At 45.6% G+C, this 21,006-nt stretch overlaps 1 protein-coding gene across 1 annotated transcript in view; it reads right to left on the bottom strand.

Moving 5' to 3' along the window:
* Nucleotides 1-13,389, bottom strand: part of sycp3 (synaptonemal complex protein 3) — a 15,154-nt gene extending 1,765 nt beyond the window's left edge. The window contains 6 exon segments of the mRNA XM_034114179.1: nucleotides 3,745-3,843; nucleotides 3,932-4,031; nucleotides 10,375-10,492; nucleotides 11,751-11,785; nucleotides 11,887-11,968; nucleotides 13,192-13,389. Of these exon segments, the coding sequence (XP_033970070.1) occupies nucleotides 3,745-3,843; nucleotides 3,932-4,031; nucleotides 10,375-10,492; nucleotides 11,751-11,785; nucleotides 11,887-11,968; nucleotides 13,192-13,315 (558 nt within the window). The 5' untranslated portion in view covers nucleotides 13,316-13,389.
* Nucleotides 13,390-21,006: the final 7,617 nt, after the last annotated feature.

The following is a 21,006-nucleotide window of genomic DNA, read 5'->3' as shown; positions in this document are numbered from 1 at the left end:
CGTGTTTAGAGCAGGGTTTGACTCGTGACGCCTCACCTTGACGAACTGCTCGTACAGCTGTTTGAGAAGGCGTGTTTAGAGCAGGGTTTGACCCGTGACGCCCTCACCCTTGACGAACTGCTCGTACAGCTGTTTGAGAAGCGTGTTTTAGAGCAGGGTTTGACCTCGTGACGCTTCACCTTGACGAATCTGCTCGTACAGCTGTTTGTAGAAGGCGTGTTTAGCGCAGGGTTTGACCCTCGTGACGCCTCACCTTGACGAACTGCTCGTACAGCTGTTTGTGAAGGCGTGTTAGAGCAGGGTTTGACCTCGTGACGCCTCACCTTGACGAACCTGCTCGTACAGCTGTTTTGAGAAGGCGTGTTGTTTAGAGCAGGGTTTGACCTCGTGACGCCTCACCTTGACGAACTGCTCGTACAGCTGTTTGAGAAGGCGTGTTTAGAGCAGGGTTTGACCTCGTGACGCCTCACCATTGACGAACTGCTCGTACAGCTGTTTGTAGAAGGCGTGTTTAGAGCAGGGTTTTGACCTCGTGACGCCTCACCTTGACGAACTGCTCGTACAGCTGTTTGAGAAGGCGTGTTTTAGAGCCAGGGTTTGACCTCGTGACGCCTCACCTTGACGAACTGCTCGTACAGCTGTTTGAGAAGGCGTGTTTAGAGCAGGGTCTGACCTCGTGACGCCTCACCTTGACGAACTGCTCGTACAGCTGTTTTGATGAAGGCGTGTTTAGAGCAGGGTTTGACCTCGTGACGCCTCACCTTGACGAACTGCTCGTACAGCTGTTTGTGAAGGCGTGTTTTAGAGCAGGGTTTGACCTCGTGACGCCTCACCTTGACGAACTGCTCGTACAGCTGTTTGAGAGGCGTGTTTAGAGCAGGGTTTGACCTCGTGACGCCTCACCTTGACGAACTGCTCGTACAGCTGTTGAGAAGGCGTGTTTAGAGCAGGGTTTGACCTCGTGACGCCTCACCTTGACGAACTGCTCGTACAGCTGTTTGAGAAGGCGTGTTTAGAGCAGGGTTTGACCTCGTGACGCCTCACCTTGATGAACTGCTCGTACAGCTGTTTGAGAAGGCGTGTTTAGAGCAGGGTTTGACCTCGTGACGCCTCACCTTGACGAACTGCTCGTACAGCTGTTTGAGAAGGCGTGTTTAGAGCAGGGTTTGACCTCGTGACGCCTCACCTTGACGAACTGCTCGTACAGCTGTTTGTGAAGGCGTGTTTAGAGCAGGGTTTGACCTCGTGACGCCTCACCTTGACGAACTGCTCGTACAGCTGTTTGAGAAGGCGTGTTTAGAGCAGGGTTTGACCTCTGTGACGCCTCACCTTGACGAACTGCTCGTACAGCTGTTTGAGAAGGCGTGTTTAGAGCAGGGTTTGACCTCGTGACGCCTCACCTTGACGAACTGCTCGTACAGCTGTTTGAGAAGGCGTGTTTAGAGCAGGGTTTGACCTCGTGACGCCTCACCTTGACGAACTGCTCGTACAGCTGTTTGAGAAGGCGTGTTTAGAGCAGGGTTTGACCTCGTGACGCCTCACCTTGACGAACTGCTCGTACAGCTGTTTGTGAAGGCGTGTTTAGAGCAGGGTTTGACCTCGTGACGCCTCACCTTGACGAACTGCTCGTACAGCTGTTTGTGAAGGCGTGTTTAGAGCAGGGTTTGACCTCGTGACGCCTCACCTTGACGAACTGCTCGTACAGCTGTTTGAGAAGGCGTGTTTAGAGCAGGGTTTGACCTCGTGACGCCTCACCTTGACGAACTGCTCGTACAGCTGTTTGTGAAGGCGTGTTTAGAGCAGGGTTTGACCTCGTGACGCCTCACCTTGACGAACTGCTCGTACAGCTGTTTGAGAAGGCGTGTTTAGAGCAGGGTTTGACCTCGTGACGCCTCACCTTGACGAACTGCTCGTACAGCTGTTTGTGAAGGCGTGTTTAGAGCAGGGTTTGACCTCGTGACGCCTCACCTTGACGAACTGCTCGTACAGCTGTTTGAGAAGGCGTGTTTAGAGCAGGGTTTGACCTCGTGACGCCTCACCTTGACGAACTGCTCGTACAGCTGTTTGAGAAGGCGTGTTTAGAGCAGGGTTTGACCTCGTGACGCCTCACCTTGACGAACTGCTCGTACAGCTGTTTGAGAAGGCGTGTTTAGAGCAGGGTCTGACCTCGTGACGCCTCACCTTGACGAACTGCTCGTACAGCTGTTTGAGAAGGCGTGTTTAGAGCAGGGTTTGACCTCGTGACGCCTCACCTTGACGAACTGCTCGTACAGCTGTTTGAGAAGGCGTGTTTAGAGCAGGGTTTGACCTCGTGACGCCTCACCTTGACGAACTGCTCGTACAGCTGTTTGAGAAGGCGTGTTTAGAGCAGGGTTTGACCTCGTGACCCCTCACCTTGACGAACTGCTCGTACAGCTGTTTGAGAAGGCGTGTTTAGAGCAGGGTTTGACCTCGTGACGCCTCACCTTGACGAACTGCTCGTACAGCTGTTTGTGAAGGCGTGTTTAGAGCAGGGTTTGACCTCGTGACGCCTCACCTTGACGAACTGCTCGTACAGCTGTTTGAGAAGGCGTGTTTAGAGCAGGGTTTGACCTCGTGACGCCTCACCTTGACGAACTGCTCGTACAGCTGTTTGAGAAGGCGTGTTTTAGAGCAGGGTTTGACCTTGTGACGCCTCACCTTGACGAACTGCTCGTACAGCTGTTTGAGAAGGCGTCTTTAGAGCAGGGTTTGACCTCGTGACGCCTCACCTTGACGAACTGCTCGTACAGCTGTTTGAGAAGGCGTGTTTAGAGCAGGGTTTGACCTCGTGACGCCTCACCTTGACGAACTGCTCGTACAGCTGTTTGAGAAGGCGTGTTTAGAGCAGGGTTTGACCTCGTGACGCCTCACCTTGACGAACTGCTCGTACAGCTGTTTGTGAAGGCGTGTTTAGAGCAGGGTTTGACCTCGTGACGCCTCACCTTGACGAACTGCTCGTACAGCTGTTTGTGAAGGCGTGTTTAGAGCAGGGTTTGACCTCGTGACGCCTCACCTTGACGAACTGCTCGTACAGCTGTTTGAGAAGGCGTGTTTAGAGCAGGGTTTGACCTCGTGACGCCTCACCTTGACGAACTGCTCGTACAGCTGTTTGTGAAGGCGTTTTTAGAGCAGGGTTTGACCTCGTGACGCCTCACCTTGACGAACTGCTCGTACAGCTGTTTGAGAAGGCGTGTTTAGAGCAGGGTTTGACCTCGTGACGCCTCACCTTGACGAACTGCTCGTACAGCTGTTTGTGAAGGCGTGTTTAGAGCAGGGTTTGACCTCGTGACGCCTCACCTTGACGAACTGCTCGTACAGCTGTTTGTGAAGGCGTGTTTAGAGCAGGGTTTGACCTCGTGACGCCTCACCTTGACGAACTGCTCGTACAGCTGTTTGAGAAGGCGTGTTCAGAGCAGGGTTTGACCTCGTGACGCCTCACCTTGACGAACTGCTCGTACAGCTGTTTGTGAAGGCGTGTTTAGAGCAGGGTTTGACCTCGTGACGCCTCACCTTGACGAACTGCTCGTACAGCTGTTTGAGAAGGCGTGTTTAGAGCAGGGTTTGACCTCGTGACGCCTCACCTTGACGAACTGCTCGTACAGCTGTTTGAGAAGGCGTGTTCAGAGCAGGGTTTGACCTCGTGACGCCTCACCTTGACGAACTGCTCGTACAGCTGTTTGTGAAGGCGTGTTTAGAGCAGGGTTTGACCTCGTGACGCCTCACCTTGACGAACTGCTCGTACAGCTCTCGGACCGTCTTCAGCTTCTGGTTCTGCACCACGCGGGCTTGCTGCAGGATCTTCTGCTGCTGCCTGAACAGATTCTGCAGAGAGAACACACAGAGTCTCAGAGCATCACACCTGAGGAGGTTCAATCTGAGGAGGAGGAGGAGGAGGAAGAGGTGGACCCACGTTGAGTTTCTCCTCCTGCTCCTCGGCTCGCTGGGCCTCCGTCTCCCACTGCTGCAGCGCCGAGGACACCTGCTGAGAATACTGCTGAGTCATCTTCTGCCTGCACACACACACACACACACACACACACACACACACACACACACACACACACACACACACACACACACACACACACACACACACACACACACACACACACACACACACACACACACACACACACACACACACACACACACCACACACACACACACACACACACACACACACACACACACACACACACACACACACACACACACACACACACACACACACACACACACACACACACACACACACACACACACACACACACACACACACACACACACACACACACACACACACACACACACACACACACACACACACACAATAAAACAGTCACATTAAAATAACAACAACATGATTAGGCTAAACCTGGAGAAGCTGAGATTACAAATCAACAGATCTGAATGAAGGTCATTATGAAAGTGAATTCATATCAAGGTTCAAGGTTCTTTATTGTCAATCTGACATAGCTACAGAGTAATTATGCAGTTGAAAATCTTATGTCACAGGCTTCTCCAACAATGCAACATAATAACATAATAACAATAAGAGCATGAGCAATACAAAAATAATAATAGTTATAAAAATGAAATAAAGTTATGATGTGGAATAGTGCAGTACGAGTCTATATACAAGTTATTGGAATGATATATATATATATTAGGTATTAGATACATACTACTGAGTAGCAGATGAATGTTTGAAGTTGTTTCAACAGTTCAATTTTTTAACAGTCTCACTGCCCGCGGGAAGAAACTGTCTCCGAATCTTCTTGTCCTTGCCAGGATGCTGCGGTAACGTCTGCCAGACGGCAACAGAAAGAACAGTTTGTGGCTGGGGTGATGGGGGTCTTTGATCATCCGTAGTGATTTCTTCCTGAGCCGCTGGGAGTAAAGGTCCTCCATGGATGGCAGCTCCGTCCTGGTGATGTGCTGTGCAGTTTTCACCACCCTCTGTAAAGCCTTACGATCGAGGTCGGTGCAGCTGCCTTACCAGGCCGTCATGCTGCCAGTGAGGATACTCTCTATCGTGCACCTGTAGAAGTTGCAGAGTATCCTGGAATCCATTTTGAACCTCCTCAACCTGCGGAGGAAGAAGAGCCGCTGTCGAGCTTTCTTGGTGATGGTGGTGGTGTGAAGAGACCATGTCAGGTCCTCAGTGATGTGGACCCCAAGGAACCTGAAGCTTTTGACTCTCTCCACCGTAGTCCCATTGATGGCGATGGGGGCGTGTCCCTCTCCTTGCTGCTTCCTGTAGTCCACAATCAGCTCCTTTGTTTTGCTGATGTTGAGATGGAGGTTGTTATCCTGGCACCAAGATGTCAGGTTTTCGACCTCCTCTCTGTACGCCGTCTCGTCATCGTCTGTGATCTGGCCGATGACGGTCGTGTCATCAGCAAACTTCACGATGGTGTTGGAGCTGTGTGTGGCCACGCAGTCGTGGGTGAACAGGGAGTAGAGGAGAGGGCTGAGCACGCAGCCTTGAGGGGCACCGGTGTTGAGAATCAGGGTGGAGGATGTGATGTTTCCCACCCGCACTGCCTGGGGTCTGCCCGTCAAGAAGTTCAGGATCCACTCACAGAGGGCGCTGTTGAGCCCGAGGTCTCTGAGCTTGATGGCCAGCTTGGAGGGCACAATGGTATTGAATGCTGAACTGTAGTCAATGAACAGCATTCTCACATATGTGTTCCTGTTCTTCGGATCCAGGTGTGAGAGGGCAGTGTGGAGGGTGAGGGCTATGGCGTCGTCTGTGGACCTGTTTGCTCTGTAGGCAAACTGCAGGGGGTCCAGAGATTCAGGGAGGGAGGAGGTGATGAATGATTTGACTAACCGCTCAAAGCACTTCATTATGATGGAGGTGAGTGCTACAGGGCGGTAGTCGTTGGGGCAGGTGATGATTGTCTTTTTGGGGACAGGAATGATGGTGGAGTGTTTAAAACATGTGGGGACTACAGACTGCAGCAGGGACCTGTTGAAGATGTCTGTGAACACCTCTGCCAGCTGAACTGCACACACCCTGAGAACACGGCCAGGGATGCCATCAGGTCCAGGAGCCTTGTGTGGGTTAACCTTTTTAAAGGATTTACACACATCTGCCCTATTTAAAACAAAAGGGCAGGGCTCCTGGTCCCTCTGTACCTCTACAGCCCGGCTGCTCTCAAAGCGTGCAAAAAAACTGTTTAGCTCATCTGGGAGAGATGCGCACGCAGACACTCCCGCAGCACCCCCCGCTGCTCCTTTGTAATCAGTCATTGTTCTTAGTCCCGCCCACATATTCCTAGTGTTACAGCCTTTGAAGTCAGATTCCACCTTGTCTTTGTACTGTCTCTTTGCATTTTTAATTGCTCTCCGGAGATCATACCTAGACTTCCTGAACTCCTCCAAATCTCCCGCTGTGTGCGCGAGAGTGCGCGCTTTCAGCTTGCCGCGCACCTCACCGTTTACCCAGGGCTTTTGATTTGGGAATGTCCGTACAGAAACCTTCGGTACCACGTCATCGATGCATTTCCCAATGTAGCAGATGACAGTGTCCGTGTGTGTGTTGATGTTATTGTCCTCAAACACACTCCAATCCGTGGATGCAAAGCAATCCTGCAGTGCCTCATCTGACTCCACGCTCCATCGTTGTACTGTCCTTGTTATCGGTCTGTCCCTTTTAAGTTTCTGCTTGTAAGCAGGCAACAACAGCAGTGAGATGTGGTCTGATTTGCCGAAGGGAGGGCGAGGGAGAGCCTTATATCCATTCCGGAAAGGGGAATAAACATGGTCCAGTATGTTTCCCCCGCGCGTCGGGAAGTTGATGTGTTGGTAATATTTTGGCAAGACCTTCTTCATGTTGGCGGTGTTGAAATCTCCGGCCACAACGAACGCCGCATCTGGCCGTGAAGTCTCGGTTTTATCAATAATCCCAAACAGCTGATCGAGTGCCGTGTTGTTGTCGGCGAGTGGCTGCGGCGGGATATACACTGCTGTTATCACAACAGATGTGAATTCCCTCGGCAGATGGAAGGCCCGACATGAGATCATGAGGTGCTCGAGATGAGCGGAACAGTCCGTAGAAATAATCTTCACATCTGAGCACCAGTTGTTGTTAGTCATTACACACACACCGCCTCCCTTACTTTTCCCCGAGTTAGCAGTCCGGTCCTGACGAAAAATAGAGAATCCATCAGGAACAATGGCGGAGTCCGGGATAGCGGGGTTGAGCCAAGTCTCAGTGAGAATTAACACGTTACAGTTCTTAATGTCCCGTTGAAAAGCAATCCGGCTTCTGAGTTCATCTAGCTTATTTTCAATGGATTGAACATTAGCCAGAAGAATACTCGGAAGAGGGGGCCGATTCTCTCGTTTCCTCAGTCTAACCAGCAGCCCGGCCCGGCATCCCCGCTTTGTCTTCTTCTTGCGTCTCTCAGGTAGAACAGCAACAGGTAGCCATGGTGAATGTCCATTGTTTGTCGGAGGGTTATTATTGTCCAAGAAGTTTCGCAATTGGAGAAGTTCCTCTCTGCTATATTGTATGGCAGAGTAGGTGCGGTCGGCTAGCATGTTGCGAACCATGTTAAAAGTAAAACGGCAAAAGTAAAGAAATATGTACAAAATACGAAAATGGGCAAAGTTGGAGAGGAGCACAAAGACGATGCGGCCATCTTCACCGGCGCATCACGCATCATCAGATACAGAAATTGTTTTCTGTTCCTGTCTAGTAAGTAATACCATTGAATAAGTAAAAACTAAAATACTTTATAAAACGGACAAGTCAAATCAAGCAATCTGATTGGTTCTTAGCCGTGATATAATGAGCGTATATATCACGGGTAGAATTGTAGTTACTTCAGTATCCCTCCGCATCTGAGAAACAGCTACAACCGTTACAACTGTTACATTACGTCCGTTACGAAACTAACTAACTAACTAACAAAGCTTAAGATGGAAACATTTAAAGTTAACATGGACCTCCGGGGTGGTCTTACTATGGAGGAGTGGATTGAGCAGTGCCTATCTCCAGAGAGCACCTAAACGACGACATGCAGAGCTACGTGAAGAGAATCGTGGTCATACTTCCTCCGTTTTCTGCCAGACGCTGTCTCCTCTCTCACTTTAGGTAACTTCACTAAAAATCGATCCATGTTGCCGCTCGCATAAAGTTAGCTGAAGTTAACTAGCTAGATTTCACTGTTTCTCGTTATTTTTTTCTCACTCCCCTGAAGCTCTCTGGCGCCCCCCAGGGGAGGCGCGCCTCACACTTTGAAAACCGCTGGCCTAGAACAACCTCAACCTATACAAGTAACCACGTAAGCCACTCTACTGATGCTGGACAGGTTTTCAGTGGGTGCACAATAAACAGCAACATACACATTAATGTAAATAAATAGCCAAATAATGGATCAACGCTCTCTGTCTAATATGTTCGCTAGCTGTTAGTGCTGTTGCATAGCAACCACCTCGCACTATGTTTCGTGCAGAAGGCAACGGAGGGACTATTTTACTTTGAACATCATTATTTACTAATAAAAACTATTTAAATTAGAGTGTGTATTTTTCTTTCATATTGCCACACTTGGTAACCGTTTTATAAAAGCAATAGCTCACTTCAGGCCGTGATATATGCTCAGTATATCACAGCTAAGGGGGTTGAACCACGCCCCCTAGCTGTGATATAATGAGCATATACCATGGCCTGTCGTGAGCTATTGCAGGACACCTATCATGCTATATTTAAATGATATATTAGACCCTCCAGAAAAACGCGGGCTAAAATCCTTGATTATGCGGGCTAAAATCCTTGATTATGCGGGCTAAAATCCTTGATTATGCGATTAAACATGCAGGGTTTTTATGCGAAATATGCGGAGAAGTTGCGAAATATGCGGAAATGTGCGAAATATGCGAAAAGTTGCGAAATATGCGGGAGGCGGAAAAAAGGTGATTCTTCTCCCACACCCTGTTACTAGGCTACTACTGAATGAAAGGAAGCCCTTTTAAAGAGTTCCTATGATAAACAAGCATACTAGAAGCAAGCTACATCACAAAGTGTTATTTATGTATTTATATATGGGCTATTTTAATCACTCTCTCTCACACACACACACACACACACACACACACACACACACACACACACTTCTCCGCCTCATTCTGTTTTCATTTACTCGTTCGTTATCTGACCAGCTTCAATCTTGTAGGCTACTCACCTCGTTTCTTGTAGCCCTCGAAACGGTTTTGGAGGTTGATGCCTCGGTGAACGTGAGTTGTTTTACTTTCTTGGCCGCAGCAGCAGAAAGCATTTTAGAATGTTTTAATGAACCGAAGTGGGTCGTCACCGTCGATTTTCTTTTGTTCCAACACACAGTTGCACGGGGTGCAGAATAGTTTCCCCCCACTTTCGTGCAAGACATCTGCGTACTGCTTAGCCCGGTCTTTCGCAGAAATGTTCGTTGGCAAATGGGATGGATTTGATTTGTTCATCTTGGTCAGAGCCGTATAATAGTATAATTATAATAGTATATAATAATAATAGTATAATAGTATATAATAATCTATATGGCGCTGTTCTTGTTGTTTTCTCTCTCGTGTGAGTTCCACACATTCACTCTACGGTGTTGTTTACCTGCGCGAGCTGATGACATCACTACTTCACGTTAACTTTTTTTTCCCTCAATTTTGTGTGGAAAAATGCGGGAATTATGCGACCTTTTAATAAATATGCGGCCTTTTAAAAATATGCGCCATTTTGCTGATTATGCGGGAAATTATGCGATCGCATAATCGCGTTTTTCTGGAGGGTCTAATATATTGTAGGGCCATACCATATATAAGGTATATTTATACGTTTCTGTTTTCAAAATACCAAACAGATCATGCATTTTAGCCATGCCTCATTTCGCTCTGTTTGCTGTTCTCCAGCCCTGTTTTTGCAGGGGGCTGATTCTGTGAGCTGCAGCTGACCACGCCCCCCTGCAGGAGAGGGGAGACGTGCTCTGATCAGCTGCTGGGCTGTCAGAAGAGGGGGAGAAAAAGAGATCTCCGTCCTCCGTGTTTTATTATATAGAGTCGTTATTCATTTGTTTTAAAGCTCAATAAATAACAAAGAAGACCTTTGACCGGCACTTTTCTAATTTTGTCCGGAAGATTTAAACTTTAACGGACATCTTGACCGGCGAAAGAAACTGAAACTGAAACTCTGCAGCACGGTCCCCTGGTTCCTTGGAAGAGGCGGAGATGTGGGTGTTTGTCATCTGCTGGCCCAACCCCACATTCCCCTGATAGGTGGAGAGTTGGCCCAATTTCTATGTTAGTTGTGTGTCTGACCTATTGTATTGTATTGTAATGTGTTGCATTGTGTCTGACCTCTGGGAGCTGTAGCTGTTCCACAGGGTCTCCAGTTTGTGCTGACTCCCCTTCATGTAGTTCTTGGTCAGACTCTCCAGACGTTTCTTCTTAGCCTGCATCACCTTGCTGATGTCAGCTGCAAGCACAACAACAACACTGCGTATGTTTTCCTCACACCAAGGAGGGTTGAGCTGTCACATGATCAAATCATCATTTATAATCATTAGGGGTGGGGGGAACAATCGATACAGCATAGTATCGCGATACCTTGCGTGGGGATATTGCATCGATACACGGACGCAACAAAAACAACTCCTTTTCAGGTTCAAAGAACACACAGTGGGTTATTCACATAAACTCTTCATATTGCAAAATACATGTTTTAACCAGGAAGGGAAGACGGACGTGGATATGAGCCATGTGATTTGCAATATCGCAATACATCGTATGGCAATACTTAGCATATCGTAGAATCGCAATACTATCGTATCGTGGCTTAAGTATCGTGATAGTATTGTATCGTGGGGAGCCTGGAGATTCCCAGCCCTAATAATCATAGATATATATTATGTCTTATACTCTGATTGCCTCTTACTCGTTAAACTGTATGCTTGGTCTCATGTGTGTTTAGCAGAGACGTCCAGGAGGGCAACGTGTGGGGTGAAAGGTGGATTTGGTTATGGACAGGTGGGTTTATGGGTTAATGGTGGGAATGTTTAGGCTGTGGAACGATTTGCTCCCCGATCAGACTTGCCCCCTGTTTTACATCTCGTTTAAAGACCCTCTTGTTCTCCTGTGCGTTTGCAGAGTCGTATAAGACCGGTCGGTCTGTGCTTTTAAATTGGGGGTTTTATTTTCTTGTTTTTACTTTATGTATGAGAGTTTTCAGTCTGTGGCTTTAAGTAGGGGTTTATTGTCTCATGTTTTACGTTTGTTTTGTGTCCTTTCTGTTTTGTATAAATGTATTTATGCTGCTTTTTATATATTTATTGACGTACAGCACTTTGGTTAACTCTGTTTTTAAATGTGCTGTTTAAATAAAGTAGATAATGTCTAAGATAATTTATGGGTAGGACTAGTAGACTGTTTTCAGAGCAGCGTTTCCACCAGGGGGGCGCCTTGCCGTCATTTGACGCCATTATTCAGCTCGGAACGCCCTGAACTCGAGCCGAGGGCGTCCAAAGAAATTAATCATTTGAGAGAAGAGACTGTAAGCAGAACCTCTTTCTCCTCTGAGGATGAAGCGAGAGAGAGAGAGGGTAACTTGTGGTAGAAATCAGTGGTTCATTTGTGAAATAGTAAGTAAACAGGATTAAACTTTCATTGCCGAGCTTCCCCTGACATTACTACCTGAACCACAGTAAAGACTCACACACCTGCACAACGCCGCTTACCTCCGAATTTCTCCAACATGTTATGAACCTCGTTTCTGAAAGTGTGGAAAGAGAAATATGACTTGGTTAACTAATACTACATCACAGTGTTTACGGACATATGTAATAAGTGAGGCAGTTATAATACAGTGTTTACCCCACAGCAGTTGTGGCCCCCTCCTCATCAAAGTCCTCTGCTGGTCTCTTCTTGGCCAACTTGTCCACAACTGGAGTTTCATCTGCGACATCAAAAACGACTTCATGTCATTTCAAAAAGCTAGACGGCGTCAGGAGCAAACCTGAGCCGTGGTGGGAGAAGTACTCAGATACTTTACTTTAGATACTACGCAGTACAAGTCCTGCATTCAAAGGCAAAGTAAGCATGCACTTAAAATATCAAAAGTAAAAGTACTGCTTATTCAGTTTAATATACTGTATATAATAGGATAATCATTTAGCTAGGAAACATTCCCAAGTACTGTACTGAGGTACAATTTGAGGTACTTTACTTGAGTATTTCAATGTTATTCTACTGTGTACTTCTACTCCACTACAGTTCAGAGGTAAACGGTGTACTTTTACTCCACTACATGTATTTAATACCTTTAGTTACTTCACAGATCTGGATGAATGATGTGAAATATAATCAAGTGTTAAATCAGACTTTAGTTCCACCTGGAGTAAATCCACAAGCTACCCTGCAGTATACAAAGTCATTCAAACTAGCTGCACCTTTACCAGCTTTGAGAACACTTTCATGATCAATCATTATAAAACATATCATATATATTATTCTGAAATGGACCAATCTGCACAATGACTACTTTTACTGTCGCTACTTTCACTATATTTTGATGATAACACTTTTCTACTTTCACTTGAGGAACATTTTGAATGCAGGACTTTTACTGTAACTGAGTATTCCTACACTCTGGTACTTCTACTTTTACTCAAGTACAAGATCTGAGTACTTCTACTTTTACTCAAGTACAAGACCTGAGTACTTCTACTGAAGTACTAGATCTGAGTACTTCTACTTTTACTCAAGTACAAGATCTGAGTACTTCTACTTTTACTCAAGTACAAGATCTGAGTACTTCTACTTTTACTCCAGTACTAGATCTGAGTACTTCTACTTTTACTAAAGTACCAGATCTGAGTACTTCTACTTTTACTGAAGTACTTCTACTGTTACGCAAGTACAAGATTTAAGTACTTCTACTTTTGCTCAAGTACAACATCTGAGTACTAATACTTTTACTGAAGTACTTTATCTGAGTACTTCTACTGTTACTCAAGTACAAGATCTAAGTACTTCTACTTTTACTCAAGTACAAGCTCTAAGTACTTCTACTTTTACTGAAGTACTGTATCTGAGTACTTCTACCACCTCTGGTGAAATACCTGAGCATAGTACTTGTACAGTAACATCATGTATTAAATGTACCTAGTAACATCTTACCTTCCCTGGCATCATCCTCTGAGCCGCTCAGGCCCTTCTTTTCCTCCTCAGTAAAATCAAACACTTTGTTATCCAGTTTATCTTCTGGGTGTTTCTTCTTCATCTGTCTTCTCCCGGTTGCCATTCTTCAGTCCTGTTTTTAGTTAACCAAACCTAATCAGGAACAATGGATTCCTGCTAGTAGCGGCTAATGCTAACTGTTAGCTAATGCTAGTTTAGCTGTCAATGCTAACGGATGTAGCCTCTGTTGGTCAAATATAATTAACAAACGGACACAACTTACATTCAGATCAGTTGTTGAATCAGGCGGAGCTATATTAAAGGTTTAAGCATAAGTGTTTGGTTCTGGGTGAAGCTATTTTCAAAGTGTTTCAACTCAGAGCAGAAGCTAATGAAGCTAATGAAGCTACTGAGGGATCGACTGTTTCCCGCCACTAGCAGAACGAGAGGACCCGGATTAACATCCAAGCACACTGTAAAAAATACTTTGTTTCAACAGAAAGTCCTGTTTTGATAAGGCTGTAACATTAACACACTGTAAAAAATACTTACTTTTTCACATACAGTACCAGTCAAAGGTTTGGACACACACCTTCTCATTCAATGGTTTTTGTTTATTTTAATGTTGTTCTACTTTGTAGATTAATACTGAAGACATCAAAACTATGAAAGAACACATATGGAATTATCTAGTCAACAAAAAAGTGTTAAAAAATCCAGAATATGATATGATATAAATATAAATCATATTCTGGATTTTTTTAACACTTTTTTGTACTAGAGATAATTCCACATGTGTTCTTTTATAATTTTGATGTCTTCAGTATTAATCTACAATCTAGAAAAAAATTATAATAAATAAAAACTTCGAATGAGAAGGTGTGTCCAAACTTTTGACTGGTAATGTATATAATTATTTTCTTTATGGATTAATCTGCTGATTATTTTCTCCATGAATCCGTTGATTGTTTGGTTTGTTTCTCTGCTCTGGTTTCAGACAGAGGGTGAACAGAATACAGGCAGTATGAGAGAAACAAAGAGAGAGGACTCTTTAAAGGGGACCTATCATGCTAAATGCACTTGTGTACGTCTTTTATACATGAATATGTGTCCCCGGTGTTCCACATACTGATATACACCTGAACATCAGTAGGAGAGGACTCTTTAAAGTAGAGACACTACATACTGATATACACCTGAACATCAGCAGGAGAGGACTCTTTAAAGTAGAGACACTACATACTGATATACACCTGAACATCAGCAGGAGAGGACTCTTTAAAGCAGAGACACTACATACTGATATACACCTGAACATCAGCAGGAGAGGACTCTTTAAATTAGAGACACTACATACTGATATACACCTGAACATCAGCAGGAGAGGACTCTTTAAAGCAGAGACACTAGGCATGTGGGCGAACAAAACAGACATAATAATAATAATAATAATGCATTTGATTTATATAGCACACTTTAAAAACAACGTCATCTCAAGGTGCTTCACAAGGCTATAAGCAGAGATGGGGTCGTTACTAAAAAAAAGTAATATATTACATATTACATATTACTTTAAAAAAAAGTAATATATTACACTACTTCGTTACTCTCTACATAAAGTAACTCGTTACTTTACTCGTTACTTTACTCGTTACTTTACTCGCAGGGCCGGCCCGCCCCTCCCTACAGGCAGATCACGCAGACTGCTAAAGTTTCAAATGTTCTCTTTAGTTCAGTTTCCATTGTCGCATAAGACTGATCCAGATAGCTCTGACTATGGCTGTCCTCTGTCTCCTGCTATCTGTATTTTGCGCAGTATATCTCTGAACGATGCGATGGTGATTCCACTGTGCAAATGGGCAACATTACCTCTACTATGAAGGATGCTACAAGCCTGTCCATCTCTGCTTTGGTTACCGGTCCTCCAAATTCTAATTTGTGCCGCTTCAGATTCGGCGGCGGCGCACTCACAACATCCTCACTCTGGGTTCGGGGGTCCTTAGCTATTAGCTTCACCTTAGCATGTGTTCTTTGCAGGTGTTTGTTGAGGTTTGATGTGGTGTTTGCAGCAGTGGATAACAGCTTCTGGCCTGGACACAGTTTGCACCTCACCGTCACATTCCTGTCTATTCTTCGGACGAACTCAAAATAATGGGCATACCTCCACCCCTCGAAAGTTATCGCTGACTCTGCCATGTTTATGCAACACTGCACGTGGAAATGTGGACCCGCAAGTCGCGCAGATTACGTACATATAAACCTGCGGCGGAAACCCCTCTTGTCTGTCAGTGTGATTATGACTGATTTTATAAAAGTAACGAAGTAACGCGTGTCGGGGCAATGTTAGTAACTGTAGTGTGATTACTGAATTATAAAAGTAACGCGTTACACTACTCCGTTACCGACAAAAGTAATATTATTACAGTAACGCGTTACACCCAACTCTGGCTATAAGGAACAATAAGTAAAAAGTTATCTAAAGGAGCATATTGGATAAAATATGGCAATATAAAAATAAAAGGTTAAGAGCATAGAAAGTTTAAAAATAAATAAAGTAAAGGACAGTCAGTAAAATGCGGTGTGGAACAGGTGGGTCTTGAGGCATTTCCTAAAAACTGAGAGTGATGCTGAGGTCCGTATGTTCTCTGGAAGCTGATTCCACAGACGTGGACCCAGGGAGGAGAAAGCACGGTTTCCAATGCTGACCAGTTTTGTCCGCGGGACAGCCAGGAGATTGGAGCTGTCTGACCTGAGTGTGCGTGAGGTATGTGACTGTTTTCTGGTTAGCAGTTCCTGTAGGTAGGTGGGACCAGTGTGGTTGATGGCGTTGAAGACCATTATGAGGACTTTGTAGTTGATCCGGTGTGTTACAGGGAGCCAGTGGAGTGAGTGAAGGATGGGAGTGATGTGCTCTGATTTGCGTGTTTTTGTGAGTATCCGGGCGGCACAGTTTTGTATATATTGCAGTCTCTGAGTGGTTTTTGCTGGAATGCCTGCAAGCAGAGAATTGCAGTAATCTATGCGGGAGGTGATGAAGGCATGGAGCAGTTTTTCTGCATCCGGTTTGGTGAGGGAGTGTCGCATTTTGGAGATGTTTCTTAGGTGGTAGTATGAGGCTTGGCAGACCGTCTTTATGTGTGCTTGGAATGAAAGGGATGAGTCCAGTTTCACACCTAGGCTCGTTACAAGTGGGGAGAGGGGAATGGAGTGGCCATTGATGCTGATATGAGGGATATCAGTTTTTTGTGTTTGATGTGGTGTTCCAATCAGCATGGCCTCTGATTTGCTGCTATTCAGTTGGAGGGAGTTGTTGCTCATCCAGTGGTGTATGTGTTCCAGGCATCTTGAGACATTTGAAAGTGCCAGATGTTTATCCGGGGCAGTTTGGAAATAAATCTGTGTGTCATCAGCATATGTGTGGAAGCTGATGTTATGGCTCCTCAGTATTTGTCCCAGGGGCAACATGTAAATTAAAAAGAGCAGTGGCCCAAGGACTGACCCTTGGGGTACACCAGAGGTGACACAGTGTGTGTCGGAGGTGCTTTTTCCAAGACGGACATATTCCTGTCTTCGTGTGAGGTACGAGTGGAAAACGTCCAGAGCCTTGCCAGCGATTCCCACCTCCTGGAGTCGCCGACACATGATGCGATGGTCAACAGTGATGACCAGGGGCGGACTGGCCACCGGGACGTTCGGGACGAATCCCGATGGGCCGGTAGCCCGGTACCGAAGTGGGCCGGTCGGACCACTCGACGCGGCCCACTGCCCCACTCCGATCTGCCCACTTCGGTACCGGTGAAATTGTAATCAGCTTAATGCTTGGCCCACGAGTGAACGTGGATCGCTTTATTTAGTGATCGGATACGACCGGAAAAACATTCCATGTAAACGGGGCTATTGATAGGTTGTCAAACTTGTCAATCTTATGTTTTTGAAAGTAGGCTGAATGAACTGAAGGGGCTGGGCCGGGAGAGATGAGTCGTCTCTTCCAATTGGAAAGAGGGCGAGGCCCGCGTCAGAGGTCCGCACTCATCAGACAAGCTCCCTAGCTTCGTTTGATGATTGATCAGTAAGTTAGCTAGCAAAATTGAGAAAGAAAAGATGGAGAACAGTAAAAAAAGAAAGGGTGGGGCTGAAAAAGCCAGAATGAAAAAACGAAAATTGCTACAGGAAGAAGCTGGAAAATTTTCGAAAATCACAGAGCTGTTTAGTAGAAGGGCTCCCGCTCCCTGTCGCAGTAATGAGGAGGAGAATGAGAAGGAAGATGATGAACCACAGACCCGGCATATAATGACAGCAGGTGCAGTGTGCAGTGTGCAGGGCTGTGTTAATGTATGTTACTGTTAGCAATAGCATTAGTTAACTGAGAAAACCGTCATGAAAAAAGTTTAGCAATGTTACGACTAGTATAAAATGCCCACGGCTGTGATTGACAACCTGGACAGCCAGTCAGAAGCTAGAATGCCAACCTAGAGAGCCTATCAGAACCTAGAATGGGCTGCAGGGCTGGCCAGACTATTATATTGTGCATAAGGTTAGATGCATTAGGATAGAGTCATATGCTCATGATATTCCAAGTTAAATTATATAATATTAATATTATAATTTTAAATAATTATATTAAATAATATTAATATTTAATAATATTAATATTAAATAATAAGGACACAGAGATTTGTGGCCAATTCACTATTGCATTCATTTTAGTGATTGACATTACTGTGCATGATATTGATATAATATTGGTAATTTAATTGATTGCTGATGTTCTTCTTATGCAGTTGACCCTGAGGAAAGTGAGACAGCTGCAGGGTCAAGTACAGTTCATCCTGAGGAAAGTGAGACAGCTGCAGGGTCAAGTACAGTTCATCCTGAGGAAAGGGAGACAGCTGCAGGGTCAAGTACAGTTCATCCTGAGGAAAGGGAGACAGCTGCAGGGTCAAGTACAGTTCATCCTGAGGAAAGGGAGACAGCTGCAGGGTCAAGTACAGTTCATCCTGAGGAAAGGGAGACAGCTGCAGGGTCCAGCACAGGAGAACCAAAAGACAGGGAGATGCAGACTGATGAAGTGAGCTTTGATTACTTTGCCCGGCCTCAGGCTAAAGATATAAATACATTTTTCGCATACCACCCTCAACAACCCCCAAAACAAACAGTTAAAAATATCTACAACAATAAAGATGGAATCAATAGAAAGTGGCTTACATATTGTGAGAAATCCAACTCACTCTACTGTACAGTATGTTTAGCGTATGCAAAGCCATCTACAAATGACAGCTCATTCATCAAAGGAGGAATGACATCTTGGAAGCATGTACATCAAAGAATAGAAGAGCACGAGAAAAACCAAGTCCACAGAGAAAGTGCAGAGGCAGATTTTATGAAGGCTAGTAAAGCAGACGTAGCAAGCCTACTCAGTGGCAAACAAATGTCTCTACACAGAGACCATGTCAGAAAGAAACGGCAAGTCATGGAACGTGTCATAGAAGTAGTGAGAGTCATTGGAAAGCGTGGTCTAAGCTTTAGAGGCAAACAATTTGAAGCAGCATACACATGGGAGAAAATTGCTGACCATGGCAACTTCTTGGAATTAATCATCCTGCTCAGCAAATACGATGTCTGCCTGCAGGAACATGTCACCCAATGTGTTGAAAAAAGCAAGAAGCTGCATGAGACTGGGTCTAAAGGCAGAGGGTCCTTTGTCACTCTGCTCTCAAAAACTACAGTGAACAAAGTGATCAATGTCATCAGCCACTTAATCCAAGAAACCATATCTAGGGAAGTAAGGGTGGCAGGCATGTTTTCTGTGCAGATCGACACCACACAGGATGTTACATCTACAGACCAGTGTGCTGTTATCCTCAGGTATGTGACAGATGTGGTCCACGAGAGGCTCATAGCTGTGGTTGACTGTGAGTCATCAACTGGACAATATTTTGTAGAGCTACTGAAGAAAACTCTGGCAAAGGTGGACATTGATCTTCGGAATTGTGTGGGAAACTCAACCGATGGAGCGGCAAACATGCAGGGCCAATACAAGGGGTTCTCCACCTTGCTCTCCGCAGAGTCTCCCAACCAAGTGCACATCTGGTGCTACGCACACGTCCTGAACCTTGTGCTAGGAGACACCACAGGTGTTGTGATAGCCAGTGCATCGCTCTTCTCACTTCTGAATGATGTTGCTGTATTCATCAGAGAGTCATACAAGCGTATGAACATGTGGGAGGAAGTGAGTGAAGACACACGACACAGACGGCTGTCTCCAATCGGGGAGACAAGGTGGTGGGCCAAGGATCAGGCTCTGAGCAAGATATTTGGGTGTTTTGGCAATCCTGACCGTGCCTTGTTTATTGACTTGGTGTCAACATTAACAAGGATTGAAGAAGATGACTCCATGAAGCCACATGTCAGAGCAAAAGCCAGGGGGTACACAGAGTCTCTCCTAAGGTTCGAGACAATACTGACTGCTCAGATCTTTCTCCGAATATTTGAAATCACGTCACCCCTCTCCAAGTATCTCCAAACCAGCGGCATGGACTTACTGACTGCCCATCGGTTAGTAATAGGGACCCAAGAGAGCCTCAACAAGTGTGTCAGGGGTTTTGATGAGGTGAAAAGAGCAGCAGATGCATTTGTGGAGTGGGCCAATGCCAAGCTGCAGGAGAAGGAGGACTGTGAAGTTGTGGTCCAAGCTGTGCTCCCAGAGAAACGGGTCAGGAGAAAGAAGGCCATGCCAGGTGAGTTGGCTGAAGATGAGCCTGTGTCAGACGCTGAGGCAGACTACAGGATCAAGGTCCACAATGTAATTCTGGACACAGTCACAGAGAGCATTCAGAGTCGCTATGCTGCAAATGGACCACTCTGCGCAGACTTTGCATGTCTTGATCCTCGGAATTTCCCTAAAATAAAGGAAATGGGCCTTCCAACAGAAGCATTGCAAAAGCTGAGCGAATGCTTGCAGAAGTATGATGAAAGAGCCACTGCTGGAATACTGTAGGCTGAGCTGTCAAGCCTAGCCAACTGTTGGGAAAGACTTAAGATGCCCCATTTGGATGCATACAATGTCAGGACAACCGAAGGGGAGGATGGAAGAGAAGAAGACCTGGAGCTAGAGAACAGTTGCAACTACTGCAAAAACTGTGCTATTTGTGTGCATCATGTCTTGTCACAGTACAACTTGCTGACTGATGCCTATCATGTCATTGGATTGGGCTACAAGTTCCTCCTAACACTGTCATTCAGTCAAGTTGCCTGTGAGAGGACCTTCTCCACACTGAAATATGTGAAGAATCGACTGAGGACCACCCTGACCCAGGAGCATATGGAGGCATTCATGCTCATGTGCACAGAGAAGGAGATTCTGATGGCTCTGGACACTGATGGAGTGATTGACAGGGTCGCAGAGACAAGTGAGCTGCTGCGACACCTGCTGGTGATGTAAGGTAGAACAGTCTCTTTGTTTTGGGGTTTCTGAGAGGGTATGTGCCTGTTGTATTCCTTGAAGTTGGTTATTTAATACTGGACAAGTGCTCTCATAATGACTATTAGAATCATTTGTTGGTTAGACCACATGGCATTGATTGAATATCTGAGCTGCTTGTGCATTGGCACTTCTTTTTGTTTACAGCCAGGCACAGGCAACCATTTTTGACTATACCCATTTGCTGTACTTTGTCCTTAATCCCGTACATTCACACGTTACTGACTTCTACATATCCACTTTGACACACTTCACACATGACACGGACATTTTTAAGAAACCTTAAATAAAGGAAGGTTTCATTTTGCACCTTACTCTTGTTGTCCATCTCTTTT

This window comes from Trematomus bernacchii, unplaced genomic scaffold (genome assembly GCF_902827165.1).
Source record: "Trematomus bernacchii unplaced genomic scaffold, fTreBer1.1, whole genome shotgun sequence".
In the NCBI taxonomy this organism is placed as follows: Eukaryota; Metazoa; Chordata; class Actinopteri; order Perciformes; family Nototheniidae; genus Trematomus; species Trematomus bernacchii.
Note: the sequence above shows the minus strand (reverse complement) of the source record. Positions and strands in the feature narration are given on the sequence as shown.